We start from the raw sequence: 16,664 nt of genomic DNA on the forward strand, positions 1-16,664 counted from the left end.
TCATCATTTTCAGCTTTCTAATTTTAAAAGTTATGTGAAAATTCTGCAAAATGTTGACTTTTGGATTAAAATTAAAACCATGGTTATTGTATTTCGTTATGAAATTTAGATGCTTTGTATCGTGAACATTAATTATGGAAAACAAACATTTCATGAAATCTATAATTGAAAAAAAAATTGATTAGCACAATTCTAATGTACAAAGAATTCTGCTCATGTTTTGACCCTATACATAATGAAAAAGGTGATCAAATCCAAAAAAAAAACTATAAACAACAAATCTGTGAGCCGGGTCCAAAATATAGACCTCTGGAAATTCCAGAGGTGGGATCAGGTGCCTTGGAGGAGTAAGCATCCCCTGTCGACCGGTCACATCCGCCCTGAACCCTATGTATTGATCTGGTAGACGGAATATCCCGTAGTCAAATTTAGTATAAAAACAAAGGCCTAACAATTTGGATGAAATATGTCAGTAAAATACTACCCACAATTTTAAGCTATATTTGCTAACAAGATCATTATACTGACCATAGAATTTACGAAATGCTTACTTTAAACGAGATTATAGAAATCCCTGTAACATCATTTTATCTCTCAGTAGCCTGCTTCGGTTTAAAAATTGATCATACTCAGAGCATGCTTCAGAGTATCAAATGAATTGGAGGCATAAACACCATATGCAGCTGATAAAGGAATATTACTACATAAAGTTGACGATGGAAAAGCTGAAGTCATATCGTTTGACATACAATTTAGTTGTTAGTTGGCCCTTATCCTTAATAGCAAGTATAATATCCAAATATAAAAGAGAGATAGCAGACTTTGTGGTGTCTTTTATTTCGAGTTTACTGAGATAAATTGAGTTGACATGTGAATGGAAGTAACTATTGTTAATTGATAAACGTCCTCGGTATCTCTAATTTCGAATTGAAGGCCACAGCTTCTTGTATAGAAATTTTTGAATAAATTCTGCTTCCTAGGAATATAAAAACAGGTCGACTTTTATAGGAGAACAATTTCTTCCCATCGGAATTCCAACAGTTTGTAGGAGGATCTGGTCTCGAAAGACTACAGAGACGTTGTCAATGAGGAACCCCAGAGTACTTTTGTATAGAATCAGAATGATTTTTTTAAACAAAGTAATTTTATTGATGACCAGTTATAAGATAGGAAAATTTCCGAGTTCCATTTTTATTGGAAAAGAGGTTGTCTATTATATCATGAAGCCCAGTTTTTAATTTATCGTGAGGAATGGTTGTATAAAGTGTACAAAAGTCCTACGTTTCGATGTTACTAAATTTTGGGAAAAAAGATGTGATTTTAAATATTCTTTTGTTTTGTAGTTTATGCGAATCTACATCTGACTTACATCACTTCTAGAATATGCTGTAGCACAGTACCAGAACGTCTGGAGTTTCTCCTTTACAGCAATTAGTATTTATATGAGGAGTAAAGATAGGGGTCTGGTAGAGCAGTTGCTGCACTCGGTAATACATGTACGTCTTTGTCTGTAAGAATTTTTTTTATGAAGTTTAGGAATCCAATATAAGTAGGTCAGATCGAACTCACCATCGTTGACTGGAATATGAAAGGTTTTAAAGATGAAATTTGATTTTGAAGAATGTCATACAGAGAAAGAGAACTGTGAGTGTTGTAAGTTGGATTTCCAGATGTAGAATTCAAAACCAAGTTCTTTTTAAACTTAGCCACTTTCGTATTTCATTAAGTAAAACAATAACTTACGAACTTATAATGATTTCACTACTTCTGAAATTTTTTTCATACAAAAAGTACTGTAGAATCATATACTTTTTACGGGGTCAAATTTTCGCGGTTATAGGAAAAGATACTGGTTCGAGGAGATCTAGTTCCATGATTGAGGAAGTGCTGACTTGTTCTGTATTGAATTTCGAAATTTTACATTTCGTAGAGGACATGAATTCGTGGGTTTATTTTGTTCAAACAACAAAAATGTAATCCCCTCAAAAATAAGTGATTTTACAGTACCTGCCTTATCTTGTCATGGAAGAAACAGTGAAGACATTTTGTGCTTTTAAAAAGAACTACAATGTAGCATTCAAACAGTTATCTTTCTTTGAATGATCCATGAAAGAATTATGGTATAATTGTAATAAATAGATTCTGACTGAATTTTTCTTAAAAGCTGACGAGTGACATACCTTAATATCATTTTCGGAGTACTTGTGTATACAAACAGAATGTTTTAGCAAAATCATTTTGCAAATGACCAATGACAAGATAAGTAAATTTACGAGTTTTTAATTTTTTCTTTGAAAAAGCAGCTGTCTATGATGTCAAAAAGTCTGCGGACTTTAATTTGACGTGCATGGGATATGGTTGTATAAAGTCGTACGTTTTGATGTGATTGACTTTTTCGGTATATAAAAATGCGAGTACTGCCCATAAGGCGATAATTTGAAATACGTCCAATATATGTGAAACAAGTACAAAAGTGGTTGCATATTAAGTGGTTTTTTGCACAGTTTATAATTAAATGATGTGTATTTTTGCGGTCTTTACAAAATTCGAGGTCTTCCTTGTCTAGAGTGCTACACGTTTTGTGCAGACTGTCCTTTTAGAATTAAACATATTTTAGTTTACATATTTATGTTGCTCTAAAGATTAATAATAAATTCAGTGTACAGCTTCGTAGGAAGAAGATTCAGTTTTCTGTGGGGGTTGGGGGCGAACAGATATTCATTGATAAGCAAAAGGACAAAACAAGGAAAGGTCACCAGTTCTTTATAATGGTACACAACCGTAAATTATCTCTGTTTCCTATTGTATAGTATATGATGGCATATATTAAGGGAAACAGCCACCCAGTGCCCCCCCACCCCCCCCCCCTCTCATAATTCCTACGAACTTGGTAACATATCAATTCAAATGAATATACGTGTAATTTCTAAATTAACAAATCATCATTGTGAACGTCAATTCATTTTTATATTTGTTTTTATGCTATTGAACTTTAACTTTAACCAGGTCTATTGATCAAAATTCAACGATGTAGCTCAGTTTTCAACGGGATAGGTCTGAATTCAACACCATTGTTCTCAATATTCAACGTTGAAATATGACGCCCAGGTCAAAATTTTCTTCGTTGAACTTTACAGCGTGATACAAAAAAAAATCTCCATAATTCTTTCAGATGACTTTATAAATACACAGTTGTCCATAAATATAAATTGTACATGTAATTCGTCAACAGTAAGCATAGATACAGTCAACTTGCATACTGGCAAATTTCAGTGACAGAGCCAAAAATAATCGAAGTATATTGCTGTATGCATTTTGGAGGGAAAAAATTCCCGAAATACAAACAACAAACCAACAAGTCTTATATCAATGAAATAGGAAGATAACGAACAGTAATCAAGTTGATAAGTCCACTGAAATAATACAAATTTTGAAGAGAACAAACACGGACCTCTAAAAACACCAAAGATGGTAACAGGTGCCGTGGAGGAACAAGCATCTTCTGTCGATTGCGTCACATCCGCTGTGTGCTCCTTGTCATGATTGGGTCAACAGAAAATCCGTAGACAATTCAGTGTGCTAATAAAGGTCTAACAATTTGTATGAAAAAACGTCAGTAAACATTCCAACCAAGTCTTTCCAGTTTTCTTAAGTTTAAATGCTAGTATTGAAGCTTGTATCCATAATAAATATTACACTTGTTGATGTTCATGTTTTCAAGAAACAAAACAAAACAAAATACATGTAGTATAAAAAATCAGCTCGTAAATTAAATAAAATACATTTCAAACAAAGTCCTTGTTGCAATAGAATCCGTTTAGATATACAAATGAATTTCATAATCAAGGCTATAATCATATGAATCCAACGTCTAAAGAATTAGTTAATAGATTTAGATCGTTTCTTTGACATTTTCTGAATGTCTACATTTAAGTCTACCTTTTGATATTGTAAGCTGTATCTCTGGGCATATTTCACTTCCTCATAAGCATCGTCTAAAATTTCATCGTCTATTTCTGATGAATTTTCGTATTCTGAATCGGAGTTGTTTTTTATTTTATTTTCCTTTTCCGAAGAGCTCTCCGATTTATGGTATTCTCGTTTTTTATCTGTGTCTGTCAGTGAAAATCTATCAAATTCTGAATCAGAATTTTTGCATTTTCTTTTCTTTCTTTTAACATGTTCAAATTTAGAAAATAAACCATTTCGACCTTGAAGTTTATTTTCCGAATTTGAAATATCTGCTTCATTGCATTCTTGCTCTGTTGAAAGAGGAGATGGAATACTTAAGGATGGGGCATCATTTGCTGCCGAATCAATTTCATCTCTCCTACTACTACTTTGGAACTTCTCAAATGGTTTCTCTTGCTCCGCTGGAAGTGCCCATCTGATACTTTTAGGAGAAGTAGGACCACCTTCACTGGTGGGGTTAGAACTACTATTTTTGTGTCTTCCTTTGATATCAACTTTCTCATTCGAGCCCTCCTGCTCCCCTGTAACATTTGCTACTTGGTTTCTTCTGATCTTGTGCTCTGGTAGTTCAAGCCGGGTCTTTTTTACTTCAGTTTCGGGTTCGTTCTTTACAGAGTTGTTCTCGTTGAGTAAATTAGCATTAGCCTTTTGCAATACTCTAGAAAAATCTTTCTTTGAAAGAGATCCACCAACACTATGTGCTCTTTTATCCCTGAATGAATGGATGTGTCCATTTGAAGTTGAAGGAATGAAAGCTGAGTTTCGTCTAACTCTACTGTTTTGTGCAAGTCTTACGATATTAAATAAAGATGGTTTTTCGGAAGTTCCCGTTGTATCTTTTAACAACTCCGTAATTTTTGTCCATTTGGCTAGTCTATACTTCCGCTTCCGCTGTTTTAATTTAGAACGAGACTGTGCATGTGTATAGTACAACGTAAAGTTCTGAACTATTGCAGGAACTGATAAAGCAATTACCAATACTCCACTGATGGCACACATAGATCCAACAGTGTATCCCAATCCCGTTTTGGGAGTCATGTCACCATATCCAACTGTTGTCATTGTGATGAGAGCCCACCAAAAAGCGAGCGGAATGTGTTTAAAATCGGATACTTCATCAGAGAAAATTTCCATATAATATACCAAACAAGCAAAGATTACAACTCCAATAATAACGACAAGCAGCAGGAGAAATAATTCGTTGGTACTGGCTTTTAATGTGTACATCAGTACCTTTAGTGCCATAAAGTGCTTCATCAGAATGAAAATTCGAAATATTCGCAAAACACGTAAAGCTATCAGCAGACGAATTAGGTCGAAAATTTCGATGGGGTTTGGATGTGCAAACACTAGAGTCACAGCAAGATAGTAGGGTATCAAACAAACAAACTCAATCAAAGTAAATGGTGTGATTAAGAAACGTGTTTTGTATGGCGCGGCAATGAATTTTATCACCAACTCGAGAAAGAAGAATAGGTTGCATATGTTGTCAACAATAAGTAGAACAGACAATGGCGTTGTGTTTTTGAAAATGTTGATTTCATCTTTCAGCTCTTCACTTGTAAAATTCTTTCTGTCGGCTTTGGAATGTGTGTAAATTGAGCCAAAATATGGAAGTGTCTCCACCATAAGGACAGTGATAGAAAGTATGACGATCAGAAGCGAGACTACAGCGTATACCTAAAAAAGACAAATGTATGGATTATAGTGAGAAATTAAGCTGAGTTATTTTCGAATCGGATGTTTTCCACATTACCAAAACAAGATAAAAATAATTTTCTCTGTCTTAAATAAATTCAGTATTAGTTTGTAAATACCGGTATATGTTAAAAAAAAATTGAGATGAATTCAATCAATCATGTCACAAGAACTGTAAAGCGCTACGAGCTGTACAAAATAGCATAAACCTTACTGTTTATAGAATTTTTGCATTTTTTGAAATCACAGAATGATTTGAGGAAGTTTGCAAGTCATTTGTACCCCGAGGAAAAAGGCATAACACTAGTGGTGTTTAAAATTGATCTAAAAGACTTCTTTAGAAGAAAACTAGCTAAGTTAGTCAATGGTGTTGTAGATATGCATTCTTTATAAATCAAAACTCTAAACTATAGTTTATCTGCATAATGCCCAGGAGCAGAGATTTTCAAAGATGCATTTTCACTTAATGTTCAATAAAGACCCACCCTTACTCTAGAACCCCTGGCCCATGGGCCATGAATTTCACAATTTTTGAAGAGACATTCTTGTTTTTTTTAAATCATACACTTAGAGTGTCTGCTAAATTCTCAGGAACTGAGAAGAAGATTTTTGAAAAATTAATGCATTTTCACTACATTACCAATAGAGCCCTACCCTAACTCCAGAACCCCTGAACTAGGGCTACAAATTTCACAATTTTGAAAGAAGCAGTCTTGCTCATCATAACCATGCACTTAGTTTGTATTCTAAATATACAGGGGCAGAGAAGAAGATGTTCAAAGAATTAATGCATTTTCGCTACATGACCAATAATAATACCACGAATTTACAATTTTGGAAGAATCACTCTTGCTCTTCATATTTATGCACTTAGTTTACCTGCTTAATCTACAGGAGAGAGAAGAGATTTTCAAAGAAGCAAAGTATTTTTAAAATATATTTCACAATTTATGTAGAGGGCTCAATGATTATTACAATGATGCCAACAGTTTTGAATGTTTGATGTCCTTTTTTTTATAAGTACAGTTGTACCTTTTTGTCTTTGAAGATTTTTCCTGGGTTAAAAAAGCCCGCACCCTATTTTAAAATGTACGAGATAATTTTACTCCTTCACACTATATATTTGTTTTCAAGTCCCCAAAAAATTACCAGTGACTAGAGAATCCTTCTTCAAGTTAAGCTTTTTATTTAAAATAAAAACGTCAAAGTTTGCATACTTGATCATGTGAATAACTTAATGGATTTCAGAAGTTGTAAATATTATTAGAAGAGGACGGGTTTCTGTAAATATGAGGGACAATAAGGACAGAAAATGTACTGTTCTATTACATCTTATATATATATATATATATATATATATATATATATATATATATATATATATATATATATATATATATATATATATATATATATATATATATATATATATATATAATTTCCTTAAAATATAACTAGGAATTTTGATATCGTCTCTAATGACATTAAAATATTTAAATGTACATTTTTCGCAGAGATGATAGTTAGGTACGTTTGAGAACACATCGTAGACAATCAGAATTTCTATGTTTATATATACATGTATGCAACAAAATTAACGAACAAACTTTTTGAGTCCAATAACAGAAAACAAAATTGTTTTTCCACAAAAAAATCGTTTTCCATTCGCATTACATGCTTTTTTAAAAGAACAATTTTACGGCCTTGAGTAAGATATCCAGGTATGCAGGGGCGTAGCTTGACTTTAAATTCCAGCGAGGCAAAACCATACATGTAGCAGCAAGAGGTCTGGGGCCGCCTTAAGCCCCCAGCAGGTTCCGGGTGGTGTCATGGGAGGGGGCACTCCGACAGAAAATAGAGTTGGGGGGGTTAAAATGCAATCAAATTTCATTTGCTGTACTGGTTTCTTTATTTAAGATTTCAGCATGATACTACATATTGTAAAAGAATGTAAAAGAGTTATAATAAATATGTTTACTAAAACTTTTGAAACATTTAAAGTTGAAAGCGCATCTTATTAAACTTTTCTTTTATTTTTTTAAAACTTCAATTCAACATTATAGAACTGCTTAAAATGTTAAAAGAAATGCCATTAATTTTACGTTTCATCTGCAAAGTATTGTTGATTAGGCCAAACAAAAAAATATGTGTGGTTCCGGTTACACTTCCAAAAAAATTAGGGTAGGTAGGTAGGGAATTTTTTTTTTTTTAAACAAAATGATTTTCTTAATTTTTTCTAAATAATACCTATCACTGCTTTGCAAATTGCATTTAGATGTGGTGTGATAATATACTAGTCAATATTGGTAGGGGACACCTACATGCCAGCTTGCTTTGGATTTAACACTATTAAACACTTGCACTACGTTTTGCAAGGAGGCCATCATTGCTGAAGCTAAAACTTAAACTGGAGCCATTGATGGAAATCGGGGAAAATTGCAGAAAAAATATGAAAATTGCCAAAAAAAGTTTAGGGTCGGGGGTATAGAATAGGGAAGGTCGGGTAACCGGAACCACACATATTTTTTATTTGGCCTTATGGGAAGGGGTGGTGGTGGTGAAAAATCTAGTGAGGCAGTTGCCACAATGGAAGCTACGCCCCTGGTATGAGACCTAGAAATCCAATGGGAATTATATATCTATTACAATTATTTCAATGACCATCTTATTCTTATCATTTCTATATAAGATTAAAGGATTTTTTGGCAAAGATATCCATCATTTTGGCACAAACACGGTTCCGATATTGTGCATGTTCTGTTAACATTTTTATTGCTCATTGGTTCAAATAAAAGGTTCATTGTTCTGGACTTTAACTTCTTAATCATTTTCCTAGAACTTCGGTATTAGACTGCGAGATAAAGATAACAATGACATTATAAGTGAAAAGTCTATGTCTTTCACAGATTGCGTGTTATAATTTATAACACGCAATCTGTGAAAGACATAGACTTTTCACGGTTCGATCAAAATTGTTCTGATGAATTCTTCGACCTATATCTTAACGAACTCATGATATTGGCCTTTCAATTCAAAAATTTATCTAAAATTTTACAACAATTTATACAGGAACTCAAATTGAGGTTTTATGTTTGTTTTTTAACAATACCAGAATAATTTACTAGAAAAATATTGGTAATGAATAAATTGAATAATACTGTGTCTTTATTAATTAAGTTATTTCTCCCTCTGTTTAGGCCACATAAATTTAATTTTTAGATTCTCGTTTACATTAAAATTGTCTTATCTGGACACTAATTGGCTCGGACTGGACAACATTTTAAGCAATTGAATTTAATGAAAAGGGGTTAAAAGTTTTCATCGTAAAAAGCAAGATTTCAGAAAACAGAATATCCATATTATACAAGTTTTACTGTAACATGTTTAAAAAAAAAGAGAAAAAAACAGTATATACAATGTATATGGATTTTACCTTTTATTCTTTAAAATATCTTAATTTAAGTATTCGATTTAAAAATTGCACAATTTTAATCGTTCATGATTCCTGTTATCCGATTAAAATGTTCTTTTGTGAATATTTTTAAAACTTAAAATGAAATATCACACAAAAGAAAATTTGCACATATTGAATAGACACCTTTTTTAATAGTTGTTACTTAAACACAACAGGTTGTCCTACAGAGATCTCGATCTAGTTCTTTTGGTTAGCGATGTTTCTCGTTGTAATTAAAATTTTATATACAATAAATTATAGTTTCTTACTGAAGGAGGCCTATTTAATTAAATATTCTTCTATTCTGCTCCCTTTGTTCAAATTTGATATTTATTTAATGTTTTAATGAATAAAACGTAGCAAAATACGAGGGTTGTTCGGAAAGTTCGTGGACTACTGTCAAAACTTTTTAACTTAATGGCATATTATATCCAAATTTGGAAGAAATATTTCAACAGTAAATTCAAGTGATGTGTATTAACATTTTTTAAAATATTGTGGTTTATTTAAAACTTATTTAGACTTAAAAAATGCGAAAATCGGATCACGGAGCAGGTCAAAATTTTTTAATTTACAATCAAGACACTAAATAATATTTGAAGTCCTATCTTCTGTAAAATGACACAAATACGGAAAAATTCTACACGTTCAAATTAAGAATTTTTACATCGTTTCTGATTCCAAATTATGGCTTGATATTTTGCTTCGTTGAAAAGAAGTCAGTTTCAGAAGATAGGTGGTCCTCATTGAAAAAGGCAATAAAGATGACGTCGTAGAACGTCACGGAGCAGCAGTTAACCATACAATTTTGTGTTGTACTCTTGAAAACTCTAGAAAAAAAATGAAAATGCCGGAGGAAGTAGGAAATATGTGAGCCATGCATGTGTGTGTACATGGTACAAGCAGTATTTAAATGACAGACTACTCTGCTTAGACAATGGTTTTCTGTAAGAAAACGGATTACCTGTAAAAAAAAAAATTATCAAAAAACATTGAAAAGTTAGTAACGCCATGCTAAGAGTTTGGCGCTTTTCAAATGCTGATCTTGCGAAATCAAACTTATGCAGTGAACAATATATAACATTGACAAACAAAATGATGTTACTGGAACAATTGTTAGCAAAATAGATTTCAAGTGATAAAGAAACGTTTTTAATGAGTGCACTGGTATTGGGCAATACTGTGTGAAATGTATAGGGATAGTATTTTTGAGAACCTCGTGTCGGTGTGTTTTTGACGTTACAGTGTTGTTGAGTTTGCTCCGTGGTTACAAAACGTGTTGTTTTTAAATTTAAATAACATGAATTCTGTTAAATCACATGAAATGAAACTTCACACTTAAACAAAATAAATATTTTTACATATGATAATGTGCTCATTTTGAATTTCTTGAAGTTAGTATAACGAAGATTGGCATAGTTCACGAACTTTCCGAACAACTCTCGAAAATTATTCATTTCATATTTATTTCAAAACATACCTACATGAGTCCTGAGCAAATAGTAAAGAAATATAATGTGTTAAAAATTAAAAAGTTCAGTTAATCTGTATTTCTGCTTTTCTTCTTCGGAGCTCTAAACACTAGTGATTTTTTGGTTTTAATTTACGCCATTTATAGTATTAGAGAACAGAAATAATTCAATGGCCGTTATATAGGCAAAATTGCCGAGGTACAAATGTCGGCGGTAAAACGAGAGAAAACTGTTTTGCAAACTGTGTCACCAACAGTAGGTTATGTTTATTACGTCTCACATCTAACATTCTAACTGCATAGAATTACCTTTTAAAACTAAAATCAAAACTAGTGCGCAGTGTTTAGAGCTTCCTTAACCCCACCTGCTTTTTTTAGGTACCTGTACATGCTTTTGAGACAGATTTAAGGTATCCTATAACAAATTCTTGTTTGAACTGTACAAAGATGTGAAACATTTTGATACTTACCGTAGCCCCCCTCGATGAATAGGGATCCTGTAGAAATCTCCAAAGTTTCGGCCGAATTCTATCAAACCGAGATGCATCTTTTTTTATTCTTTTGGTGGCCAGCCGGTTATGTTTTTCGTCCCGATCGAACATTTGCAACATGGCATGCGTTTCCTCGTACGTTATATAATGTACCCAACAACACTGTTCTATGTCTTTGTCATCTATCATCCAATACTTAAGTTCGTCCTTCAGAATCATACCACATATATTAAGTGGTAAGTGAAGTTTCCCCACACGGTAAAAATTTAGAATGAAAGGGAAAAATTCCGGTTGACGGTCAAAGTAAAATTCCCTTTTCCCTGTTTTCTCGGCGATGTCTGCAACTTCTGAGAGTCTTGTTGTCTTTCGTGTATACTTCCTTAAAGTTTGAATTCTCGTCTCGTGTCGCACACCACCAACATTTAATGTGATGATGTCGTCTGCATTATCATAAACGTCGCCCTCTTCATCTGTTTCATCGTGAGAGTCATCATCCTCGTCATCTGTGATTTCTTTTGTTGGCGGAGTCACTGATGATTTTGACATCTTTTACAGAAAGTTTGCCACAGCGTTAATGTCAAAAAAATTATGATGTTTACAGAACAGGATTATATGGAGAAATTAAAAGGAAACTCAAATAGGATTAAATGTCGAGTTTGCTGTTGTTTTATTTTTAATAGTCACATTATCCACAGATTTATGAATAATGAAAAAAAATTTCAATTAGGAGCTGTTATATAATTTACATTTAAACAGACATTCGGTCATCTTTATGGAACATCTATATGTGTCAGTCATTGTATATTTCAGATCAATAATCTATAGCAAAACTTTTAATAGACATTTGCCCCTCGTTTAGAATTGTTTCAATTTTTTCAAGGGGTTATCGATCGGTATTGTGGTGTGTCCCTTTGATGGACTAACATATATATCTGATACCGTTTCAGATTTATAAATAAATTTTTTGATACATTTTGGTGATTATTTAGGAAGAAACCATGTTCTTGGAATTAATTCCAAAGATTGTCACGAAAAATTTAAATGCCTTTTACTCTAATTTCGGTGATTAATAAGAAAGACACTATGTTCTTGGAATTAATTTTAAAGATTATCACGAAAAATTTAAAAGTCGTTTACTCTGATTTTGTCGAATATTCAACAAATTCTGTCAGTTCGTAAATCTCTTTAGAATGCAGCCGCATATAGAATAACAAGCTTATACAAGAGCATAATGGTAATCCTGTGAAGTTTGAATTCTAATTGGTAATCCAGTCTTTTACATTGTGTAAAAAAAAAAAAATTAACCACCAGTCTGAACAGGCATTGGGGAAAAAACATATTAAATTTAAACAAAATTAATAACTTCAGATTGGGGGATTAAAATGCATTTGGTTTCTGGAAAATACTTTTATTTCGATACCCAGCACATTTCAAACCTGGTATTCTAAAATCTAGTTTTACCTACACTTTTTGAAGAAAGTTTGGAGATCACGGTATATCCGGCACGCTTTCTTGTAACCTCTTTTTTTTTTTTTTAAATCTATGAGTCATCCATTTTTTCATATGATTGTCATATCATGTAGTAGTAAAATAAGTTTTTGTAATTTTTATTCGACTTCAGGGGTCTAAGAAGTTTATTTTCAGACAGGAAAAAAAACCCATTAAAATGGAAACATCAAGTAATTCCCCAGTGTAACTATTGAGGTAAGTGTCCTGATCAGTTTGCGTCATAATTATTTTACAGTATCTTAGGATCGCTTTGGTCAGCTTATGAAAACATTATTTTAAATCATGGCTTTCAAACATTATATTAGGAGTTCTTTCTTGATTAATAAATTTCCATTCGTTTTTCCTTTTTTTTTTTTATTAATAAAGGGGATCTTGATTAACAATAACTTGTCATTGGAATCCCAAATTGATAACCATTAATTCCTTTTTGTCTATTTGCCACTACTGCAATAAGAACTTTTTACCGTTCACGGTAGCTCAGTCGGTAGAGTGCTCGCTCCGTGATCGGGAGGTCGTGAGTTCGAATCTCGGCCGCGACTGACCCAAGCCGATAAAAAAAATGGGTAGCAACTGTTCCTTCGCTATGCGCTCGGCACTTTGAAGTGAAAGTTGCGGGTCCTTCGGATGAGACCTTAAAAACAGAGGCCCCGTGTCACGGCAGGCGTTGGCACGATAAAGATCCCTCACTGCTAAATGGCCCTGAGTGCCGAGTAAAGGTCAAAATTTGAAGCCCTTCACCGGTATATGGTGACGTCTCTATATGAGTGAAAAATTCTCGAATTGGACGTAAAACAACATACAATCAATCAATCAATCAATCACAAGAGCTTTTTCTACAGGATAGGGTCTTTCAAATGAAATTTTATCACGGGGTAGTTATTTTAAATTCAATACAATGCTGAGAATGAATCAGGTTAAGTCTATCCTCAAGTAGGTATAATTCGTATGTTAATCAAACAAGCATGGATAAAATAAAACAATTAAGATGCATATTATCAACCAAACATCCATGCTTCATTTAATTATTATATACACAAGGTATTTCACATTCCATTTAATTAATTTTAGTCACAAATGAACTATTACATCTTATCTTTAACATATCGAATGGTTTATTCATTTTAAATACTGGAAATTTATTGAAACTGAATATATGTTTACACTTTACAGATAATATATTGATGTGTAATTCTTTCCACAAATAACATACTCTTTCTTAAAGAAGTAACCAACAGCATCTTCTTTGTCACTAAATTTATTTAACCAATTGACACTGATTTTCTTCTCTTTTCTATTTTATTTTTTCATGAATTACACGTTAATGTCTAGATACATTATGGTTGCGATTGACTTGTATTACAAATTGATAACATATTCGATATAGTTCTGTAAATGCATAGAGAAAATATTCAACTTTACAAATCATATAACTAATACTTTTTCAGAGAAACCTATGGCTAAAGTTTATCCATAATAATGATTAACGAATCTCTTGGAAGCCTCTTCATCTGTACATGTATTAAATGGAGGTCTCTTGGCTCGAGAGTTTATGATGTCTAAATCAAATTTGGTCATCTCCTTGCTATGCATATTGTCTTGGACTTTTGTCTGCTTCTTCATCCTAGCACTTTTCTTTTTGCAATTTTGGCTACTATTACCTGGCACTGTTGTCTGTTTTGAACCAATGGGAGGTAGGGCTGTTCCATAACTTGAAGATGGTCCCTTTGGAGGGGTTGTTTCAAGAAAGATTGCTCTTGGTACTGTAGCGAAAATTTCGACACCTTTCTTTGTTTCCTTTTGAACAGAGACTTGTTTTCCAGTTAAGTATCCAGAATGGTTAGTGTAGCCTGAAGCACGGGTAGATCCCAAAGGATTATTTGATGTGTGAACAACTCGACTTCTTTTAATTTTCACTGGACCATAACCAGGTACATGGCCGATTGAAGTTTTCTCAGTTGAAAAGCTTTCAAAAGAATATTCCTTCTCTGATGAATGCACTGGAGCAGATCTTCGGCATTTTTGAATCGTATCGTTTTTCTCATTTATAGGTGGGAATTTGAGCTTCTTAAAGTCCGTGTTTGAAACATTAAGTTCTGTTCCCAAAGGCTTATCAATACGCTGTTTTAATTTTTCGAGGAAGAGAGTATTTGGTATTTCTTGATTGTCCTGATTTGTCCAGGGATGTTTGGCTCTAAGACGTTCTAGCTGATTTGGCATTCCCATCTCAGACGTCAAACCGCCTTCGTTCACAAGTTCTGGAACAGCAAAAAGTCCACCAAGGATTACGAATCAACTGTTACCGGGTAAAAGCTAGGATCAACCATTGTATAAATACAGTACCTGTACATGAAAAGCAAACGAAGTCGGTATATTCTTGCAATTTTAGAATGCTGTAAACTGCCGAAGTCAACGATGGTATCAGCTTGACAGATAAAAGATTTATTTGTTCCTGCATGGTCTGTCCAGTTTTTGAAATACTGTTTCAATTTTTTTTATTTAAAAGAACCAATGTAAAAGCCAAGAATTTGAATATACAAAAGCGCCATAGCGCATTTGATAGGCATTTTCGCCTACTCTAGTGGCGATTTCTTAAACAAAATTTTTAACCAAAACTTTATCAAACAATCTTCGTTTATACATTATATATGTGAGCTCAAATTACAGAATAAGGATATGTAAATGTTAATAGTTCCTTTATATGATAAAAATGAAAATCATCGAGGTTTTATGGAGTATTTAGTAAATATTCAGGTATATTGAGGTATTTACTTAAACGATGACAAACATTTACAACTTTTTTCCCCACTTTTTTCTGCTTAACTTCCAATCAATTTTGTCATATGAATCTGTAACTATATGATGTAGTATTATGTATAATTTATGAGGGCTTATATATAGACTTTGCCTGCTGCCCAATCCATTTATGTTTCAGTACAGAATAAAATAAGTTCAAATCAATTCAACGATGACAAACTATTGACAAAGACTACCCTTAAGCAGAAAAACAACATATAAATAATTTTATTTGGATACGACTGCACTTCACTGCATCTAGATAATTTTGGTTAAAGGTTTTTTCATATTGAAAATGGTGAAATGTGTATTCAATCATATTATATATTGGAAGAGTTAGCAATCAGTCTTAAATCTATCCATTCGACACCACCGATCTTGTGGTATAGTGGTGTGATTTTCGGATTGTAAATATGAAGTTTCCGAGTTCGAACCCAACATATTCCATTTATGCCTTTTTTTTTCTTTGTGTATCTTTTCTACGTTTTCATTGTTATTAGCTATAATAAATATAATTTCAAAAAGTTCTAATACACACGTTACACTTCGAAAATATCTCGGGAAAAGACAGTTCTAATTTTGCAAATTCATACATGTAATTACTTGTTTTATTTTTATTGACTCTCTATGGCCTTTGCTTCGAAATTAGAATAATGGACATAGTAAATGATTGTTAAATATGACATAGTTGCACCTATGAAAATATAACACTCGTCCACAAATGATATTACGTAAGTTGGTCTTGAATTGAGGAGGCGTGTCTGTAAATAGAAACAGATGATTTCCTTTTTTAAAGGTAGTCTGATTTTCGGGTTCTGAAATTTAGCTTTTATGTCATTGAAATTGCTCACAGAAATGCCTTTGATTTCACGTAGTTACGTGTATTTACCCATGTTGTTATTAAAGTTCATCATTATAGTTAATCATATTATATAGGGAAAATGATAATTCTCAAATAACGTGAATAAAAGCACCAGCTATGCATTTTCTAATTGAACAAGATGTGTTTGTGAAACACTGATGTCCCCGTATGGCAGCTTATGGCGCAGTTTCTCAGATGCAAGTCGAACTCCAAAGTCAAGAGATAAAAAATGTTGTTACCCAAAGAGAGGACTTGTCAATAGATAAACCTCGTAAATATAAAAGCCCAATCACCAACCATTCAAAAGTTATGGTCAAGGTTAATGTTTTCTTAAAGTGGTTCAAACTCCAAGGTCAAGATCAAAAGGTCAAAATCAATGGTACGCATGCAGGGGAAAACCTTGTCATAAGAAAT

At 32.9% G+C, this 16,664-nt stretch overlaps 1 protein-coding gene across 1 annotated transcript; it reads right to left on the minus strand.

Moving 5' to 3' along the window:
* Nucleotides 1-3,879: 3,879 nt before the first annotated feature.
* LOC133204895 (potassium voltage-gated channel protein Shaw-like) lies at nt 3,880-11,632 on the minus strand. The gene is made up of 3 exons (XM_061340638.1): nt 11,066-11,632; nt 4,203-5,652; nt 3,880-4,115 (listed from the first exon to the last, which is right to left on the minus strand). Exons 1-3 carry the CDS (start codon nt 11,630-11,632, stop codon nt 3,880-3,882), a joined length of 2,253 nt encoding a protein of 750 aa, XP_061196622.1.
* Nucleotides 11,633-16,664: the final 5,032 nt, after the last annotated feature.

Source organism: Saccostrea echinata, unplaced genomic scaffold (genome assembly GCF_033153115.1).
Source record: "Saccostrea echinata isolate AGI-Se365-2 ecotype Australia unplaced genomic scaffold, CSIRO_AGI_Sech_v1 ptg000054l, whole genome shotgun sequence".
Lineage (NCBI taxonomy): Eukaryota > Metazoa > Mollusca > Bivalvia > Ostreida > Ostreidae > Saccostrea > Saccostrea echinata.